Source organism: Danaus plexippus (assembly GCF_018135715.1).
Source record: "Danaus plexippus chromosome 16 unlocalized genomic scaffold, MEX_DaPlex mxdp_23, whole genome shotgun sequence".
Classification (NCBI taxonomy): Eukaryota; Metazoa; Arthropoda; class Insecta; order Lepidoptera; family Nymphalidae; genus Danaus; species Danaus plexippus.
In genome coordinates, this window is record NW_026869851.1 from 1,609,845 (window position 1) to 1,632,590 (window position 22,746).

Consider the following 22,746-nt stretch of genomic DNA (forward strand, 5'->3'; position numbering starts at 1 on the left):
TTTTCAAGAATTAAATATTTTTTCTTCTTTTTAATTCGAATTGCTTGAAGTAATTTGATTCGTTACTGAAGTTGATATTGTGGTTTTATTTAAATAGTTTTTTTTTTAAATTTTATATCTGAATTGTATAAACGGACTCGACGTACCGTGATTGTAACTGTAATGTATATTATAAATTTCTATTTATTTCTGATTATATATTTATTATAATGTTTGTTTCGTGTATGAATATTTTTTAATTATTTAAGTGACATCTCTAGCTGGTATGAATTAACGAGGTGTAGTAGTGGTTGTTGATCGTCGCTATGGCGCCGACACAGGCGCCTTGCCTCATTTGCATCCAAGACAAACGATCAACAAGTGTCGAACCGTTTTGTTATGAATATATTATATACATATTTATATATATAATACATACACTTATAAATAACCTGTTTAAAAAACGAATCTTAAGTTTATTAACTAGTGCCTTCCATAGTCGAGTTAATTTTAAATACTTTTTAATACTTCAGAAAGCTTTAGATGAATAATGTTATGGATGTTTTCTTAAAGTAATTTTCATTTCACTGAACATGTGTTTAAATTTTATAAATTTCTTTTATACATGTCATTGTTGTATAGAGATTTAAAATAGACTAACACCGTCATTCGATTGAATGTTGAATTATCGCTCTAACTTCTAATGTTTCCAAGAATTTGGTTTAGAGTTACACAGGAAAAGTACTTTTGGAACGAAAATTAACACCCAAATATAAATCTAATACAGTGAATAAATTTATAAAATTCGTTTTAGAATCTTAATTTCTGTATAATGTTGGATAATCAAAAGAATCGGAGGGATATTAAGACTAAAACACTCAGTGTGACGAGCAAAATTGTTCACAGAGTAATTACATTAGTTAATAGTCGACCGGCCTAACGAAGTTACAAACCGTTGGATCCGTGATAGGGACCTCAATTAAAATATCATTACGATGATGATTTACTTACTTGATTCCAGTTGATTACAGATGACGCTATTACAGAACACCTAAACGACTATACAGCGTGTTAGGAATAACACTACGTACTTCATATTATATACTAAATTTGAAACTAAAGTGAACAAGTCCTTGTAGTGTTTTTTAAATGAACTCGAAAGTATACATTTGTTCTGAATATCGTTGGTTTTCAATTAGTTTCAATAATGTTTGTTGTCTTGTATTCAGAATTTAATATTAATATTACTTTGAACCTCTGATAGACGACAAAAGAACTTGTCAAGTGGTATGTATTTGTAAAATAATTATACAATTATGTATCATAATCTCTTAAACTTTAACTACAGTATAGGAATGATATACAGGGAAGTCATAACAAGAGTCTGTTTGTTACTTTTGTCTTACTAACGGACAATGTTATTGATCTTGAAAATTGTTCATACAATTTTTTTTTCCTTCATTTAATATAGAAAACAAGGAACCCAGTTTAACATATGCAGGTTATATGGAGTCCTAAGAAAAAAATCCTATTTCACGGCTGAATCATTTGATAAGAAATTTAATAGTATAAATGTTTCTTTCACCAACACAAGGTTGCACGAAAAAACCTAAGCATTGTTTTGAAAAAATAAGAAGCAGTATATTTAATTTATAGTAAAAAAACATGAGAGACAATAATTAATGATCGAATTAATACTTGTAACAGAACCTTGTTATAATTTTTTTTTATAAAGTAATCGAAATTACCAATGGCTGAATTTAAATTTTTTTGATGAAATAATGGAAATTACCGATGGCTGAATTATCAAGTAATTTTCAAGTCTTATATATTCATGATTTAAACTATATAGAAATAATTTGAATTATAATTTAAGACATGTCAACAGTCAACTTGAAAGCTTATTCGTCAACACTATATTTTTAACAGTCACTTAGGATACTGCGACCGTGTCCTGTTAGGGGACATACTATCCTATTAGGGGTCTATTAAGTGACAGAAATATAACTAAATATACGGGGGAATTCAAATAATACTTATTCATATGAAGTGAAAAGTTTTTGGGTGAGTAAAACTCATGAAACACGAATCATAGTCACCGAATATTATCCATAACCTGCATTAGAAGACCTCTACTTACACTTATTTTTATATGGAGGTACGTTTTCGACGAATAATGACATTGAAACTTTATTTTTGGTTAATGAATAGAATTAGTTTGAAGGGGTCATTAACACTTCATTAAAAACAATATAACTATACAATTTATAAATAACGTAATTTTCACTTCTATCGGTCTTAAGGTCCGCCCCGTATTTGATTTTAATATTTCATTAAGCTATTCATTTATTGAAGAATATAAAACAAAAGCTTTTTCTTCATTTTATGTGCAAAAACTATAGAAATTTGTTTTTTCATCAACTAGGGTTTAGCCACGGTTCGCGTCCCGTGCTCGTTACGTTTCTATGGAATCCTTCTTTTTTCCGAGTAAATGTACGATGTGTATCATGATAGTGTGTTTGCTGAATATTGTATTTAAATCGTGGACCATTCGCTCCTGACAATAAAATCACAAACGTCGAGCACATAGAAGTTTATTTTGGAAATAATGTAACTATTCTTATAAATATCAAGCATGGTCTAATAAACAAACAGAAATGAATTGTATTTGTTTATTATTTTCCGTAATGGCTTTGTGTTGTTTCATTTTACGCTGCTTTTCTGATTTTTTTTCTTTTTTTAATATATTCCTGCAAGGATTTTTTATGCGAGGGTTTGTAAATAACTACATAATTATGCTATGAAATATGTCAAGGTATACGCTAAGAATGATCGGTCAAGTGTTTCATTTGTTTGCTGGGTTTGGGGCGCGGTCGGCGCTCCTCTGTTTGCGACCTCTGTTTGAACATTTTCTTTACCATGACAGCCGTGGTCCGTGGCACAATGAAAACATCGCTAAAAATTATGTTAGTATCACATTATTTAAGCCTTATACACGTTGAACGCAATTTAGTCGGTTAGTTTTCTTCACATTTCATATGGGCTATATGAAATACAATAAATTCTCATCACTGTTCTAACGTTGTGGTAATTTTTAATTTAATACCCCTGATACACGTGCGCTTTAGTTAGACTTTTATTATTTTTGTATATTAATTGCTATGTACGTACTTTGCTGGGATTTTTACTATTTAAAGGTCATACGTCTTGGATCTGATATAATTTTCTTTTTTTAACTGGATTGCTTTAGGGTTTTATATTGATTTAGCTGAATTTTAATTGGGTCATTCCTTATTTCCTATTCCTGTAGGACTTTCGAATTTTTTATTCGATTTATACAAACAAACTGCGGTGCCCAGATATGGTCTATTATCGAATCTCAACACGTGAAGTGTCTTATCAATGATCGTTTGAAAGTTACTATTATATTGTACAAAACAAAGACAGCTGTCAGTTTGGAATAAAGCCAAGAAAATTACTTGAAATCAATGTTATCACTCGTGCGAGATCTTCACGTGATGGGTCTCTTAAGACGGAAAGCTTCACTAACGACCAAAAGGACAAGATGAGATGACCTTGACATGTCATTTTGGTGAGTTTGAGGTAGAACAAAATAAGAGTGTCTTAGGATGACCTTTGATAAGGACTCCAGGAACGTTGACAGAATAAAAAATATTTTATGTATGAATTATTTGCAGGACTTAATACTAAATACTTAATTTTTAGCTTTATTTAAGACGTTCTATACCTAATAAGACAAACTCGTCCAAATATACGTGTATTATTTATTCATACTATTATTTCTATCTAAAGACCCAGTTTTACTAATCAATGTTAAATAAATAACGTCCTGTTAAGGCTAAGTTTGATGGACTCTTAGATGTATCGAGCGGCCCACCACGCACTGATCTCTTTAAATGTCTGAACAAGACATTAATATTTATTCCTGCTCTAGAGCTCCGTCAAATGACTCACGGACTGTTAATCTATTGTATTGTCAAAACTCAAATGTCCAATCCCACCCCTGATCTTTTGTAGCCATAGCAACAGCATCTGTTTTGTCATTTTCGACTACTTAATTGTATTTATTAATAAGGTGAATTAAAATTTCTTTTTCATATGATGAAAAATTTTAGCCCCGGCTTTTCTGACATTGCAAATTAGGTACTCTTTTCATCACTTATAGCTTGAACAGAATATCTGCCTATATTTATAACACAATTTAATGACACCATGATTTTGACAGGTTACACATAGTAAACTGAATAGAAAGCCTTTTGTATGTTAAATCTATGTAATCAAGGATACATAAAATTTGGTCGCATTAGCTAACAAGTGACGTTTCGAGGAATATATACGATCAAGGGATAAAGTGTTGCATCGTAGCAAACAAGTCGTCTTATAAGAAGGAATAATTCGGTAGCCGATCATTTAACGTGTCATTTAATAACGCCTTGTTAATTTTTGATCGTGGGACGTAGATATATTGACAGACAATTATATTTTTGAAGGTTCGTTAGTAAATGGGTCTTTTAGATTTAGCGAACAGAGCTCGGTGAAACTGGGTCTAAATCTTAATACTTATAGGAAATATGTGTTTTCTAGCGTTACAACCAATTTTTTTGTGAAGCGTTCGCATTTCTTGAACGTTAATGTTTTGTAGTTGAAACCAAACAACATCGCAGTAATCACTGCAATGTATCGGGGTTCAATCAAGCCGTGTCGCTTCGGTCTTCGGTCGTCGTTTTCATTGTTGTTAGTTCGCGGCTGCAATTTTTCACAGTATTTGCGGGCGCGGCCAAAGCTCCATTCCCTATGATTTCATTATTTGCTTTCAATCAGCATTGTGAGCCTTTTCCTCCCAACACCCCTCCTCCCACCTCCTCCTCCCTCCCACACCTCCTCACACTTTTATCCGAGCGAATTTTGTGTGGTTTCGTTTGAAACTCAGTTTGTTTTTGAGTTACGTCTATTTTTTTTTTGTTATAATATTTTTATCGTTTTCGTTTAAAATTTGTAAATTTTGAATTTATATTTTATTGCCCATATTTATTGTTAGGATGTGACGTCTTGAACGTAACATTTAAATGTACGACGAAAAATTTTCAAATTCCTAGTTGTTCCAGTTGAACTAACGAAGAGATCATTCAGAAAGAGAAACTTGTGATGAGAATTTGTTGATATTTATTATTTAGTGTACTCATTAAATATGTTTATAATTATAAAACATTGTTATTTCTCTTACATTTTCAACATTACATAGTAATCATTCCAAAACCTATTCATACAAAAATATCGTGAATCGACCATCCCAGTATATGTGAACCCATATAATGTTCTAGGCCGTTAATCAATACTTCATATATATCCGTTTGATATTTTGTACAACATTCCATGAATACGTGTACGCAGATCAGAATACCTATGCAGACTCCGGTACATGTGCTTTCACTAATAGTGAGAATATTTCATGAGCTGTATTTATTACATACGTGACATACCATGATATTTGTAGTTTTGAAAATTAAATATCTCTGTACTTGAAAGCTAATACTATTATGTTAATGGTTTAAATCGTAATTTATATATATTAGGTTTATGTATTTTTAAATAAATTTAATGTAATAATGTTTGTTTAAGTCTATCAAAGCTTTATTGAAGTACGCGTTTTATTTGCCTTAAGTTCTGGTTCGAGGAACTTTCTAACTGTTGGAAGTCTCATATAAAACGCCGGTACTTTGCCTTTGTTTTAATAGAATCTGAACAATCCTGAAAATGTTTAAATTTATCCGTTTATGTAAGATTATTTCATAATGAACTACGAATATGCATATTCGATTATTATTTGCTATGATTTCAAAGAATTCCTTTATTCAAATACCATCACATAGTTATGATTTAGTGTGTTGGATCATTAGTAGTTCTTATATTTACAAGTAATACTACAAATTATATACCTGTCCAATATTAAATGTTAAAAGTATACCAGGTATCAAGGAGGTTCGGGTTCATTATTTTTTTACAAGTTTACGTCTGTAATTATTTATAATAACCCATTAATATTTTCAAAATCCTATTAAATTATAATTGATGAACTATTAAAATAAAACTTATTTTAATTCTCAGTTGTTCAGAGCCCATAGACATGTATGTTCTAACACATTTTTTTTTCGAATATTATTTTATATTTTACTAGCTGTTATCCGCGACTCCGTCTGAGTGAAAAAAATAATAAGAAACTATGACAAAACTTTAAAGCCCCGTATGTGCCCTGCCTCCCTAAGTTACTTTTTATTACATCAGCTACCTGCCAATAAGTCCCGTTAAAGGCGGTTCAGCCATTTTAGATATTAACCGAAACAAACATGCACTCGCATTGTGTTTACATATATATAAAAAATAGGGGTTGGTGATAAAAAAGCAAAACTTATAGTTGTATGTATTTTTTGATGCCACATTATAAAAAAATAAAAATAAAAAATTTCGTTCAAAAATAAAAAAAAATAGTTTAAGGGTGAACAACCATTATCACTAAGGGGAAAATGAAAAATAGACGTTGGCCGATTCTCAGACCTACTCAATATGCTCACAAAATTTCATAAGAATCGGTCAAGCCGTATCGGAGGAGTACGGGAACGAACATTGTGACACGAGAATTTTATATATGAGATACCGTATATTTTTGATATGGTTTTATTATTATGGATGTAGGTTGCTATTATTTTCCCAGAGTTTTATTTCTACAAAATTTAATCCGTTAAAATTTTGAGACTCTGTTTTTACGTGGCTTTTACTTACAGCATATAACCGGCCGTTTTCCCAAATGTCAAATGGCTTAAATCAACTCAATAAGTATAGTGTTTTCCATTAAGGGCGCTTGATCTTTGAAATGCAAAAAAAAATACATGTAGGAAAGATATTTGCGAAATTTTTTTTTTATTTGGAAGGTCTATCGACCCCATTATGTATGGAATATGACATCATTCAAATGACCGCCACGGCTTCGGTTGGTGGCGCGCACACGAAAGGTCCAATTTTCGATGACTCTGGCGCACAAATCGGGCTGTATTTGATCGATGGCGTGGCGTATGTTGACTTTGAGGGCATCGGTGGTTTGCGACTTGTTGGCATAGACCTGCGACTTAAGAAAACCCCACAAGAAAAAGTCCAGTGGGGTCAAATCGCACGATCTCGGTGGCCAGTTCACGTCGCCTCCGCGCGAGATGACCATGTCCAGAAATTGCTCGTGCAGAACTTCCATCGTAGCGTGTGCTGTGTGGCACGTAGCGCCGTCCTGTTGAAACCACATGTTGTCCAGATCCATATTCTCGATTTCAGGCCAAAAGAAGTTGGTTATCATCGACCGGTATCGCTCACCATTGACGGTGACGGCCACACCATTATCGTTTTCGAAAAAATACGGACCAATCACGCCTCCGGCCCAAAATCCGCACCAAACAGTCACTTTCTGCGGGTGCATTGCCACTTGGTGAACCTCGTGTGGATTGGTCTCGTCCCAAATACGGCAATTTTGCTTGTTGACATAGCCATTCATCCAAAAATGCGCCTCGTCGCTGAAGATGATTTTTTTGCCAAAATCGGCGTCAACTTCCAACTGCTCTAATGCCCAGTCAGCGAACACACGGCGCTGTCTATGGTCATTAACCTTGAGCTCTTGGGTCAGCTGGATCTTGTACGGGTGCAGGCTCAAGTCACAACGCAAAATTCGCCAAGTTGTCGTCTGCGAAAGGCCGAGTTCCTGTGCGCGACGCGGAATTGACTGCCGCGGGTTTTCGAGGACACTGTCGCGCACAGCGGCGATATTCTCGGCAGATCTCGCGTTACGTTGACGCACGGGAACCGGCTGATTGTTAACTGACCCGGTTGACTCGAATTTGTCCACCAATCGACGGATAGTCGACTCGGCAGGACGATCATCGCGACCGTAAAACGGGCGAAGTGCGCGGAACGTTGCTCGAACTGAAGACCCATTTTCATAAAACAATTTTATGATTTGCACGTGCTGCTCGACACTGTAACCTGCCATGGTGGTTTGGGAGGACGGAATGAATATAACACACTGCATTTGACAGCTGTCACTCAAACAACATGGCCGCAATCAGCTGTCAAAGTTCAAGCGTCCCTATTGGAAAACCCCATATTATACCGCTGTATTACGTTGTCTTTTTTAAAACGTCTAGATCTTGATTTTTTTTAAATTATACATCGAGATATTCAAACTCACTACACGACAGTAACCATGTTGTGTAGTGATATATAAGCAAATTCAAAAAATTTTGTATAGTTATCAGAGAGCGTTTCACTATAACATCGAGATGAAACCTTAAGAAGGTTCAATTGGAAAGAAACCTCACAGTACAGCTATTGTGTGTTATCGAAGCGAATAGATGTGGTGACTTTTATATTTCTATTTAAGTGGTCATTTCCATATCTCAACACCTACAGGCAATAAATATTTGTGTTATAAAAATATGAATGTGTGAAATGTTCTTGATCATACGAACTCAATAATATAGATATAATTTTTGAATACCGTTTCACTATTTACTTGTTATGTGGATACATGTAGTGATGGCGGAATATTTATCGGAAATGTTATTTAATAAAGGCTGTCGAGTGAAAATATGTTTTCTTTTTAGCATAAAATAATATTGTTCTTTAATATTCTAAATAAAAATCACGTCAATTTTCTTACCGTAATATTTTGTTAAATATTAAATTAAGATGAGGTGATCCGAGCTTTGTGTGCTATATAGATAGATTGACAACATTTTATAAGAAAGTTTCTAACAGTTAGTGAATAAAATCTAGATCAGAATATAAATATGATTAGTTCTGTGAAGTTTTTTGCGATAGATTGTAAGAAAATGCATAATTCTTATATATATAAATAATATTCTGTTATACAAGATTCAAAATGGCATTAAAAATTCACAAACATGATTGATAATGATTGTACATGATTATTTAAATTACATACCTATCCTACAATCAAATTTGTTAATTGAAAATGAATCATACTATCAAGGAGTAATCGCGTTCATACGTAGCTTGATAGCAAACAACAAACCGTGCTTTTGACTGAAAATTATTAAAAAAATATCACACGATATCGTAAGCGGCTTGTAATGCTACCGTTCCCACGTTCAATTGACTCCCAGTAACCATTAACGTTTGACTTACGACAATTGCCCCGTAAGGATCCGATGGCACAATATCGGCATATCGGAATAATCGTTTAACGTAATGCTCGCCGACAAGGAAAAGCTTTCCCATGCCCCCCAGCGAGCCACCTTCCCATTGCACTGATGCATTATATGAAACTCAACGTGCAACACCACACCGTATAGTATATCGAGAACTTATTATAGCCAGTTTAAAAATAACATCAGCTACATATATGTGTATATTTAAATATGATATAGTTAGTCTAACTTATATGAAATACGTTTACGTAAAGGACACGTGCCACGAGTTAGTACCGTGCCTCAATGAACAAAATTGTATATAAATAGTAAGTAGTAACGCCCAACACATATAAATAAAATAGTAATATTAGTTTTCAGGTTTCAAATTTTGATGTAATGTAACCAACCAAACTGCGAGTACCATTCTCTAGTAATATGAAATTAATTTAAAAGCCAAAGTAAATTATTTAAAATATGTATGTGATCAGATGAAAGCGAAGTTTCTTTCGTCGTCTGGAAGGCTTCCTTGGGTTTTAGTTTCTGAGAGCAAACAATAACACGAGGCTGCCTCGGGCTGTGTTTCTTGTCTGATGTTTGTGTTATGCGTTTAGGAGCTACCGCGGTTTTGTTCATCCACTACGGACATCAGCTTCCGGTCTCAGGATCAATGTGTTAAGAGCTCCTTGAACTACATTGAACCAATAACCGGTTTGACTTTGACTAGACAAACTCTTGTTCCACTTATGTTACTCTATATGTTCTCAAGCACCATATTAAATTAATATAATTCTATATTAAACATCAGTCTGAATCTATAAATATGTACATTATTTAATATATCAGCAACAAATCATAAGAGTCCTTTTGATATCAAACTATACGAGTATATATACGTGAATAATTTCATGAGATTGCATCGAAATAACAGGTTACCTCAACGAGAAGACGTTTGAAAGTTTATGAATAGATCGTAATAAGCTCGGCATAGTAATAGTTGGGTGTCAATAAAGCGGAGGCTATAGAAGGCCGACGTCATAGCGCGCGTCCTAGCGGCGCCGCCCCCCTCCTGTGATCATTGCCAGCCATTACCCCGCCCGTATTAAGCCACTTAGCACAATCATGATTAATGTTTTACCGAACGCGAACCGAACCAAATAGAATATATATTTACTTTACATCGTAATTAGGCATTCAGTGCGAGTATCTCTCACTGCGGGCTGTCTGTCGCCGACTAGACTGCTTGCATTCAATTCCTTTCATTAATTTAGTCTCGATGTTCTGTGGATGTTTCGATGTTGCTGAGAAAATGTTCAATACTTCGTTCGAAGACAAATTACATAGTTCGTTTTAATTTGTTACAACTAAAACAGCGCCTCTAATTCTAAACTATGTAACAATCGTTTAAAAATTAACATTCATATAACTACGGATGTCTTATACGTCGTTAAGAAAATGTGTAATTTAATATTTCGTTTTGCTCCACTTTACACGTAAGTTAGATATTTTTAAACTAAATTAAGTTAAATCTATAAAATATAAAAGCAAAACGAAATATAAGTTTGTTCAGCTGATCTAATTAAAGGGATCATTCTCACGCTAAATAACTGTGGAGTTTATTAGGTATTGAGTGTACGACGTCTAATTGGTATTCCCGGATTAAGTGAAACATAAACAGCTGTTTGCTATTGATTACATAGTACAGTTATCAGCACCGGGAACTTTGATACGGTTTAGTAATGTTTTAAGAAATAAAACATTACTTAGGAATTGCATAATATGATTTTATCGTCAATATTAAGATAACTATTTTCAATACGATCCTACTCTACGATTTTTTTGAAGCGATAACCTCTACTATTATTGCAATAATATAATTGTATGTATGTTAATAGCTTTCGTTTCACTTGTTCGTTATACATTTCCAAGGTTTGTTTTATAGGCAAGTGAGATATTTTTTTTAATTTTTTACTAATAAGTTAAGTATATTCGAACTTATGAAAATAAAAAATCGTAAACAAATGCCCTAAATTTCATTATTTTGTCTATCTATAACCTAATTAGAGCGTTTTGTTTCGTAAGGAAAATAAGATATACATTTTTCTTTCAATAACAACGTGATCTCGGAATAAGTAAACATTTTAATCCTTTATTTATTTCTTAATGCTTATTTTTAAAGGCAAGAGTTTTATTCTCTTATCAGATATTTTAATTGGCTGCTGGAAACTGTTTATGTTTGTTGTCTAGCAAAAAAAAAACATTCAGAGAAAAAAAAAATATATTTAAGAAAATGTATAATAATCTCTTCTTCTGGCGGACGTTTCCATTAGAATTGAAATGTTATTTATTTTTTTAACATAAAATAAAAACGGATTATCATTCAGAAATAAAATGTTGATGTTGAAACAAAATTATTTGTTTCCATAATTAAGTTAAAAGACGTCTACTGAATAATTTTTTTTTTTCAGTTAAAACTTGTAATTTAAACGTTAAATTGTATCGAGTATCGAATATTTAAAGCCTTTGAGGTATTGACGTGCACGCCACTCAATTGTTTCAAAAACATCATTTGTGTAATTAAATCGCACACATTAAAACCATTGTCGTGTCGTTAACAAAGGCGTCCGTGTAGCGAAATAAAATATTTGCTTTGATAGCTGTAGCCTGTTGGTTATTATTTTATTGGGTGAATAGTTAAAGAAATGATATGTTATATATGAGTATTATAAAGTAACGTATAATGTATTCAGCGAGGAGGGATTCATGTCACGAACAAGGTCGTTTTGTTTGCGGCACTCGCTTTAACGCATAATTTGTTATGAATGCCACAGAATTGGCAGACTGACAACCGAGTGCAATTGAAATTGTATCAGAATATACATCTGAGCTTCTCAAATGACTTGTTATTTACTGTTCGTAATTAAATGATGAATTGAATTCATTTTAGCGTCTTACTTTGCTATTTTGTAAAATTACTGTCTACTCTGAATTGTATAACGAGGCGTTGGTCATAATGTCGAATGAAAATATATATTTAATACACGAGAAAGAGATTTAATACAAATGCCAGAAACATTGATATAAATAATATTTTGATATAGATAGATGGTAGATTTGTAGGATATTTATGCAGTGTCGCGGATGGCACAGCGGGAGGGGCGGATGTCAGGAAAAATTGCTACTTCCGAGAAGCACAAAGGACCAGAGAATATTATTATACTGACCTCTGGTCCAATATACCGACGGGCTCCGGCAGCTTCATATTTCGTAATAGATACGTTATTACTTTGGCATTCTGTTGACGGCTGCAGTTTCAGTAATAAATATAATAAGTAAAATATTTATATTAAATTATGATTAATATATATTGAACAGCCATAATATATAGTATAAACAAATTTTCTTATTAGATTGGTTCATTAAATCGATGTTAATTTGAAGCCTAATTATGTAATTCGATGATGCCTATTATTGTATGGCTTGAACTACGAGTGTTGCTTGAGGATTATTAACGCATTACAATTTAATTACTTGTGATATTAAATTATAGGCTTGTAGATTATAAACATTATAATTAATACGTATTAATGTATATTAGATTTTGTGATCATGTTTAGTTTATAAAATGATGTAGTTTGTTTAATAATGTGATGTTTTCACACGTAATTATTACGTGGTGGTAATTTTAGTCCGGGTTGTTGCGGATATGGGGTAGCCATGGCGATGCCTGCCAACCTCTCCTGTTATTAAGCTCCTCTCAAACAATATGCCGCAAATTGAGTTAAGTCACTAATAATGGTATCGCGACGAGGGCTCCACTTTCATTCAGAACGTAGCCAATCTCCTCCCCTCCTATTAACTTTTATTCGATTCTCTGAGATTAATAGCTGCGACGTGTGTTTGTAGCCAAGATTATATATATATTCTTTTTCCACGTTAAGAAAACGTCCGAACGGGGTTTCAGATGAAAGATACGAGAAGCTTTAGAAACTAAAGTTAACTAAGAACGATCAGTGAAGTTGTGCTGTACTCATAAGTCATCCCGCATAACGTCCCCCTCAGCCGGGCTATGATTTCAATTATTGTTTGATGTCCTCATTTCTCCACTGTTTATTCTGGCCGCGTTTCTCCATTTTTTCTACTTCACCCTTCTCCCTCGTGTTTGCTCACAAACACGTCGTCTGAGGTACGTCGTGCCAACCGAACTCGTATTAGTTGCAAGAATATTTAAACAATTTCCAGCGTGATTTTCGTTAAAACCTAAATGCGACATTATCTGAAAACTCAGATATTGATATTCTGATTAATTTGTACCATCGAAAATATCAAATGCCTGTAAAAGTTCGAGTATAACTTTTCGTATTCTGATAATCAATATAAAGAATTTAATACGCGAGATATATTGACAAGGCCTAGTCGGTAATCTGTCTATACGTTGTTATGATCAATTTGCAATATCTATTTAGCAATAGAGTTATCTATACCGGGCCATAATCGGACGGATCCCGTTACCTGCACCGCCATTGTGCGTTGTGTGTGACATTGAGAACTTAATGGACTGCCATGCTCAGAGACCTCGCATTTCAACAATATAATAATAACACATTTTTAACATTATATTATACATGTCCGACAATAGGAAGCTGTTCACAAAGGATCAATTCTTGGTTTGGCAACTCTTATAATGTGTTATGAATCACGTGCCTCTACAGATGTATAAGAATATTATATCGTTCTCGAATTTTATAAAAAAATCTCAGCTGTCAAATTCGAAATGTAATTTTTAAGTTGCACTAATAAAACGAAAATTTTGTCTAACAGTGTTCTTGCTATCAAAACATGTTGATTTTTTTCCAGAATTAATTTCCTAAATTCTATTATTGCATATCTTACATCCATACTAGCGAAAACGTTGATAAAAATAGATTTTTGACGTAGAATGCACGTTTCATTAATTTATTAGCTAGAAACTTTCTCATTCGCCAAACACTATAACCGTTTCTAATTATACTAAGATGCCGGAGTGTTTGATAGACTTACTCCATAAAAGGAACAAGACGTGACAAGTCTAACGCCAAGATATATGTACTTCACCAGGCGTGATTCACACAGCGACAGCACCTGCGTCCAGCATCTAAATATACCAAATTGACACTTATCACTAAACGTACAAGTGGCATTTTGCATCGGACACAAAATTGCACCCAGCGAGGATCGCTCGCGTGCACTAGACTTGCTTTCAAAACGCGACACCACAATATTTCAGCACTTCCAAGAAATAACAACGCTTGAGAGCACCACTGTAGCAAACTTGAACAACAGCGGCAATGCCTCACCATAATAACTGTGTGGAATTCATACTAGAAATTTTCTTAGTTCCGTGAAAGGAAAATAGCTCTAATATAACAAAAAGTAGATAGAAACTTGCATTCGCTTCACCGTGTTCGTTGATGCGAACAAAAAAAAAATGTATCATAGAGTTTATAAAATATATATTCTTATAAATGAAATATTATATTTTATATAGAATAGATAGTACGAACATTAAGGTCAGACACTTCCTACGTAAGCTTCTTACGATCTTTCCCCTCAGAACGTTTCCATACAATAAATGATCGTTTCACATCCAAAGTTTAATATGAAAATGTGCTAGTTATGTAATATTTCTTCAACAATTATATTTGACACGTGATAGCGACACGTGCAAATACGACGCACGGATCTTTGAAAACATTTCGTAATGATGAGGTCCTAAACCTTGGCGACATCAACGAACAAACACGTCGTAACTCTCCTTTTGTATAATTAATTTCACCTTTAAACAGATTATTTATAACATTTTAATACCAGGAATACATTTCGTATGTAATTCAAATTCGTGTTTTGTATTTAAAACACGGGATGTTAATCGGATATTATGAATTCACGTTCTCCATCCTGATTTTATAATAATAACATGGAATTAAAGCACATGTTGTAATGAACGAAACAACATCGGTATTACAAAACATCATGTGAAAAGTGGATCGTATTTATAACATGAAGGATACATCAGTCTATAGCCGATATTTTATAGGAGTGAAATCACAAGCGCTAATTTCAAATACCTAATTTGAAATCTTAAAAAGACTTGGAAATGTAAGAGCGGATGCCAGTGAAATAGCTTGGACAAGAGTTTGAGGGGTGGGTGAAATAGGGTGTATCCGATGTCCGCTCGGGGCTCCGCGAAATAATGCCATTTCCGATGAGGGCCCGCCGGGCATGTCGACAACGAGATTAGGGAAAAAAGACGGGAATTTAATAACACTACACGACACAGGACTTATGACGAATAAACACTCGAACGATACATTGTCATACGTGACGTGAGTCGCGACCCACAAACATAACAACATATTTATATATAATTAGATGGAATACGATATGTTCTAGTAGTTAATATGGTTATGTTTTATATGAGATGATTTTCATTTAAAAGAATATTGTTATTTGGAGTGTGAATAAAGTGACTTCTCATTAAATGTCCATCCCATAGGCAAGTGTGATACTTAAAATATTAAATATTGAAAAGAAATTGCCGTCTCTTAAATCAGCGGTCTCTGCGGTGTTGAAACCACGCTTTCGGGAAACGGAAGTTCTTTAAAAACGTTCCGTAGTAAACGGGCACGTGACCGGGATCTCAGTCTGAACATAGAGTAACCCGGCTTTCAGTAGGGACATTAGCTGAAAATTATATTAACCAAAACTCTCTAACAATATATATATCAGTATATACTCGACGTATCTACAACTGAAATTAATTATAAAAGATTTAATTAAATACCTAAGAAGCTGTTAAGGATTATGTTATTATATATTTTTATAAGTGAACCTACTCAATTGTTTATTCTATGTAAATTGTTCGGTAAGTTAATTTAATACGCGGAGCGCGGACAGCGACAAATCGCCGGCACTCCTCACCCACTTTGCATTAATATCATCATTTTTATATCATTTAGTCTTATATTGAAATAGACAATGTGATTGCGTGTTGATAACAAATTTCCAGTCATGGAAACCTTTTGCTTTTAAACGTTATAGTTTAGAATTAACTGAAAATAACTAAAAACTATTTGAATGAAAGGAACGCAAAGTTGAAAAAAATTATAATAATAATTTAGTTTTCATATAAATAGTTCTTCGGTTTCTTGTGTATTGTTTGTGAGATTAAAAATCACAAGATAAATTAGTAGTGACAGAAATTGTAAGCCTTGAATGTAAAGAAAACTGTAAGCCTTGAATGTAAAGAATGTTCTTAAAGGCTATGCAAAGTTAATCAATAAATGTCTGTAACAATGAAACGTAGTACATAAATGTACCGAAGTACAGTCGTTGGAGCGTTTCAAACTTAGTCGAATTAAGTCAACAATAGTAAACAATATGGGTATCGGCGATCCGTCGCGGTACCAACTTCGAACCAAAATGGCTCCGGAACTAGAAACTTGCGGAAATTTCTGGAAACTTCTACAAATCTTTGCTCCATTGCAGGCTTCCTTTTGACAAGCCAAGCGTCGGGTCACGCTTTTCACGCTCGATCCGAGACAAGTTTGTTACGTGGAGACGTTGATCGGAGTTCTTAACTTGTAGCGACCTTTGTCACCATCGTTGTTGTTAACAAACTACTGCATTGAATTAAATAACGAAGCCATATAATACGGCGATAATAACAAACACAGTTCATTCATATCGCTGATTGGTTGTTAAATTGCGAAGTATCATTTTATAAACAATTAATATACAATAAGGTTAATTTGTCCGTACATAAACTCTAAATTTGAATGCCGATGTTGTTTTCTCTTAACAAACTCCGACCTGAGACTTGTACCGCGGGGAAATTTGTTTTTATTATGAGATATCGTAATGGCCCGGGTTTGATGATGTTTTTTTTTTGTGTTATAATAAAATGTGTCTTGAAATGACAATTTGAAGAAATTAAAAGCAGACTAAACTATTAAAAAGTAGATTATAGATATAATTTATTAACTACATATACATATATATATATATATATATATATATATAAATTGTTCAGGAATGCGATCTCTGAAATTGATTAGAACATAACAAGTGATCCTCCGAATCGAAACTGAGTTTTGATTTAGTTCAAATTGAACTTGGTCCTAGTAAGTTAGTTAACCACACTAGATGTTTGAGCAGGTCGCTGTCTCCATTACCTTCGACACCAACTTGGACTACACTACAGAAATGTTTGGAATACCTTTGTTTACTAAAGTGGAAGTTTGTTTTCATATTATACGAGAATCCTTTCGTAATAATTGAGCTATGTTTAGCCATTATCCAGTAAATACGTATTTTACGTTGTATTGTATGATAGTGATGGGATCACAAAGAGAGTAAAGTATACCACGCTTCGCTGCGGGGAACAGGACTCTAATAAAATAATTCGGCTTAAAACTCTACCCACAACGCTGCTGCAATACGGGTTGGTGGGTCAAGATAATAACATAAATTTTTTGTCTTATATTCCATGTTAAAAATTGAGTGTTCCTTATAAATTCGCAATTTGCGCGATGATACATCCCTATTAAAAATCGCTATAGGCTTTCGGTTGGCGGAATTTCCACAGAATTTAATTTCATTATTGCCTCCGATTGCCAACGGCCGGTCGAGTCAGGGAATTCCTGAGGAAAGCCGCGCCCCGGCCTCGTGTGTGACGTCATATATCCCATTGATAACCCCCAATTCATTACCAACATCGCCCAAATGAATCGCATGCTTTTGCTTACCATAAAATATTTGCGTCATAATGATTTATAATGGGGTTGTCATCAATGAAATATTAACTAATATATACGTATAAATCTGACTACAAATACAGGGACTAAAAAAAATGCTCTCATTTTAAACACATAATACATATTTGATAAGTTCTCAGAGCCTACAAGAGGATGTGCGAATGTGTCGACTGTCTGTCTTTTTTCATGAGCGATCGTAATGATAAATGCTTAGAACGCAATTTTCGTTAAGAGCCCCACGGTCATGTGATTTAAAATGATTTATTTTTGTTCCATATTACAAAGTGATGTTGAAAGACTTGAAATATTTATATGGGAAGACTTGTGATGTACAACTTAAAGGTTATTTACTTTTTATATATTTCTTTTGTCATGAACAGTGAATAAATGTACACATGTCTATGAATAATTGTTAAACTCTCAAAATTTCTGATATCCCGTTGAAGAACGTATTTATTTTAGTCTGCTGATGCTCATACTCGGTACAGTACGGAGTCTCTCAGCGTCAGGGCCGTAATATTGTGTTATACTTTATCGAATTTGCATGTTTTTACTGAATAACATTTCTTTGGCGCAGTCGAGATCAAAGGAAGAGGCGAAAGTGATTTCGCACTGAGTTAGTTCAACAAGATTCAGTTTCTCCCCTCCGTCCGCCGCTGTATAATTTTGATGTAATAAGGGAAATTGTAAATGGGCATTCAACTTTTGAAATTTTACAGAGAGATGTGAAGTAAGATCCTCTTTTATATCACACTCCAGTCGCTGACCTTAGAGGGATACGAATTTTAAGGAATTTGTCACTGTTTTTAACACCACTTTATTTTTCGTTACTTTTTTTATTTTATTTAAAAGTCATATCTCCTCTATCCATTCTCCTGTTCATGATCGAAGATTAGAACAATATTATTTTATAGCCTCATCGGCGTTGTAAAGATCAAAGTTGTCACTGTTCGATCTGTCCGGTGGTAAGCAATTTAAATTTCTATTAGGTTGGACTTAAATATTTATGTATTGAATAACATCTTCTTTGGATGTGTTTAATGTGTGTCCGTTTGATGTTGAGACTTGTCACGTCGTGTGAGGCTTAGCGCCGGACCAGACGTCTTTAATTTATAACGAAAACGATTTGTCTGTGAAATTGTTTGTTGAACAACCATATAATACCGTGTGTCTGTGTGCCGCTAGTGTTATATAAACACGCCTTTGATCCGACGACTAAACCTGATGTTTAATGCGGAAATATACATTTTCATTTGATAATAATGTCCTACATACAAAATTGTGTATGATTTTAGATTGAAAAATATTACTGTTATATTTTTATTAATATTTGTATACTATATAAAGAATTAAAAAGGTCACTTTTATTGACAGAAAATGTATATATTTTATTTTAAATAAATCCGACAATACTACAACAATACAATAGCTGAAATAGTTCAGTTTATGCTGTAATTGAATTACTTCAACTAATTACATGCTGTACATCAAATAATATGTAACCATTAACACCTACGTGTTTACGTTCGTTAGTCACTAACTCATTGGTACGGTTCAATCATTATTATTATCATCTATAAAGGTACTTTGTTTACAATTTTGCTTTGTTTGACATTTGTTATGTGCCGACCAAAAGCTCAGTAAGGGTATATTTATAGTTATACCACTTGTTTTTTTTTCATTAACAACTGAAAATGTGTAATTTTTTTAATTTATTCATTAATTAGATAACAACTATACAAGGATAGAAACATTGTTTTCGTCGCCAAATTTTCATAATGTTCGTAATGCAATTACAATATAATGGCTGAGTAAACAAAACTCATTCAGCTTTAATAAAAGCATTTGATAATCGATAGGAAAATTAAATATTCCAATGAAAAAATATTGTACAAATATAATATATTATATATATTTCATGTAATTGGTAGTTATTCTGGAATCATGGCAGTGAGTCGTCAAAGAGGTGTTAACAAAGGAGCATCCTCTTACAGGGGCACGTCAATGATGGAGAGAAATGTGTATCACACTGAATATCGATTTCAAATAAAATTGCAACCTTTTCATATAACGAGCTCTTTCCCCTTTCCCGCTGGCTTGTCGGCGGAGTGATCGTGTGGTGACAATTTAAAGGAATGATCACTTAGCTTGTGGGTTATATAAGAGAAATATAGAAATAGAAAGAAATGGTATGTCTATATATGTAATGAGCATTGCATGAACGGAAATACGGAATCGTTATGCTTACACTGCGTAACTTGACTTAACACTTTCATATTACGTAACTGAATAAAATTCTACTCAGGCCTGGTACTATACAAAGTAAATATAATAATTGGCAGTGATTCCGATATACTTGAGAGATGTTTACCTACGTGTAAGGCAAGAGGGTGGGCATTCAATATGCTCTCGTGACCACCCCCTGCTTCTGGCCGATACGATACTTGTTGCTCTCAAGTAACGAGATACGCCTCTATGTAATAACCTCGCCGACGCCTCTGCCGTTATTTATATTGTGAGAAATAATGACACAACTTGGAACTTTATATGATAAGGATAAATTGAAATCTGATATATTTACCATGTGGGTAATTGTGTTACGTCTAGACTTTGGATTTCTGATACTGTCACGTAACATTTTCTTTCACTATTGTTGTAGTTTCATCGGTTGTCTAACAAACAGCTACACTAGAACAGAGACAACCAATGGTTTGTTGATAGCACTTTGTACATATATTGAGGCTATATACTTAAATCGCGATAAATTCATAGGAAAAATATATGATATGGTTTTCTGGAAGAACCGCAGCTTTCGCTTTACCTTCGCATAGAGTCAGTATTCTAATGTCAATTTCCACTACAATGATACTGAATGAATTATGTATTAAAACTTAATAACATGTATATAAAAAAATTATTTATGTTAATTAATGATTCTAGTTAAGTTAATTATGCATATATTTTCTCAAACCATACAACGCGCAGTAACTTAGTTTAAAATGTGTACACGTGAAAATCTTAAGTGTGAACATTTTCAAAGTTAACTTTGTCTTAGTCATAAATTTTGTGATAGCAAAGCCGGAAAACAAATGGTTAAATAAACAGAAGTATAAAATACATACTACAGTTAATATTTTAGTATTGCAATGTTTTAAATTAATTAATAACTATATATTATACCATCACTTATTTAAATTGATTTCAGTGTAAATAAACACCGCTTTAATTTATTGTAATATAATAAATGTTTAAAGTTTAATATATTTTTGTCACCAGATTCTTCTACTTGTACCACTTCTCTTTCTACGCCTACCATTACCGATTCAACGGGCAGTACAGCAGCCTGGCACTGGTTACTTCCTGGCTCTTCATACAAGTAAGTATTATCAGTGTTATCAGATTTTATATTTAAAAAATCCGAGTCTTGTATAAGCTAAGCGTAAAGGTTTTTTTCTCTATTAAGCAAAGCTTTCGTCAGTTTATTTTTTTCATTAATTAGTTTTTATTAAACAACTCTATTTAATCTGTTAAAATTTTATAATTAGAATGAGTTCGAATATTCATACTCGATTTGATAGATATGAATGCTTCTTATATTATTTAAGTAAAGATCGAAGTACACATTTATTATATCTGTATGTTATTTATATGATCAGTCATATGGGCCAAATCGATGTATTTAAATAATGATCGTCTAACCCTTACAGAACACGTTCCTATGTGTTTTATTGCAGTCTCTCGTACGTCATCCTAATTACATATTTATTCAGTACTCTTTGACACCGCCGCGGGACTAGCATGTCCACTTAGATAAACTGTTTGTCTGTTTGCACATCTCGATATTAGCTTTCAGCTGGATGCACTACTTATTAATACTGAATGTCCAAAGGCATATTGACCCCACCTTCATAAAACGCAGGAACATTAATTTTGATGTACAATAAAGAGTTTTTGTTATTAATTTTTTAAGATTTTTTTTTTATTGTCTCCAAAAATAAAGCTTTATTTTTCAACTCCGTCCGTATAAGAAGTTTCACTTTAAAAAAATATGTCTCATGCAAAATCTATATAGGTCTATAGATTGTTAGTGATTACCAGTGTAATATAGAGATGGAAATACTAGCGGGTTAGATACAAATAAAGCAACGGTGACAGAGCGACGACGGTCGCGGGTCGCTGGGGATCAAAGCGTTGATATTTCTCTCACACACACAATATATGAGAGGAGCCTGTTGCTTATTATTTTTAAACTAAACCAGAAAGCCTCTTATCCGAAGAGGCCCCGGGCATTCGTCAGCGAATCACGTCCCCATACGCTATTATGACTTAGCACTTCACACGTCACCTTAGGAAATTCAACGGCGTCGGATGCGGACTCCGGAATTTGTCACGTTAATAATTTCACGCCTTTCAATTTTAATGCCCCATCATAATTTTTTATAATGTTTTAACGGGAAAATAATATTTCTTATTTTATGTAACGATCATTTCAGGACGTTTGTATCGTCGGCTCTGATATCAATTAAGTATCTTTTATACGAAGCTTCCTTTCTAAGGAGAAATATAATATTGATATATTATTTTAAGAACATCGTCGACACCCACAGAGGAAGTATCTGTATGGTGTTAATTTATTTATAAAGATGACTGGTATCAGTCAATGGTAGCATCGTTATACACAGGAAACAATTAATGAATAAAACAATTGTATTGTATAAGGGATGGCTGTGTGTGACGGAAGTAGTGGGGGAGGTTCGATTTCCGGG

At 33.6% G+C, this 22,746-nt stretch overlaps 1 protein-coding gene across 1 annotated transcript in view; it reads left to right on the plus strand.

The window, feature by feature from the left end:
- The window catches only part of LOC116771683 (membralin), a 69,262-nt gene that overhangs the window by 41,835 nt on the left and 4,681 nt on the right, over positions 1-22,746 (plus strand). Inside the window, exon 10 of the mRNA XM_032663589.2 lies at positions 21,257-21,356. Within this exon, the coding sequence (XP_032519480.2) occupies positions 21,257-21,356 (100 nt within the window). The remainder of the gene's footprint in view (positions 1-21,256; positions 21,357-22,746) is intronic.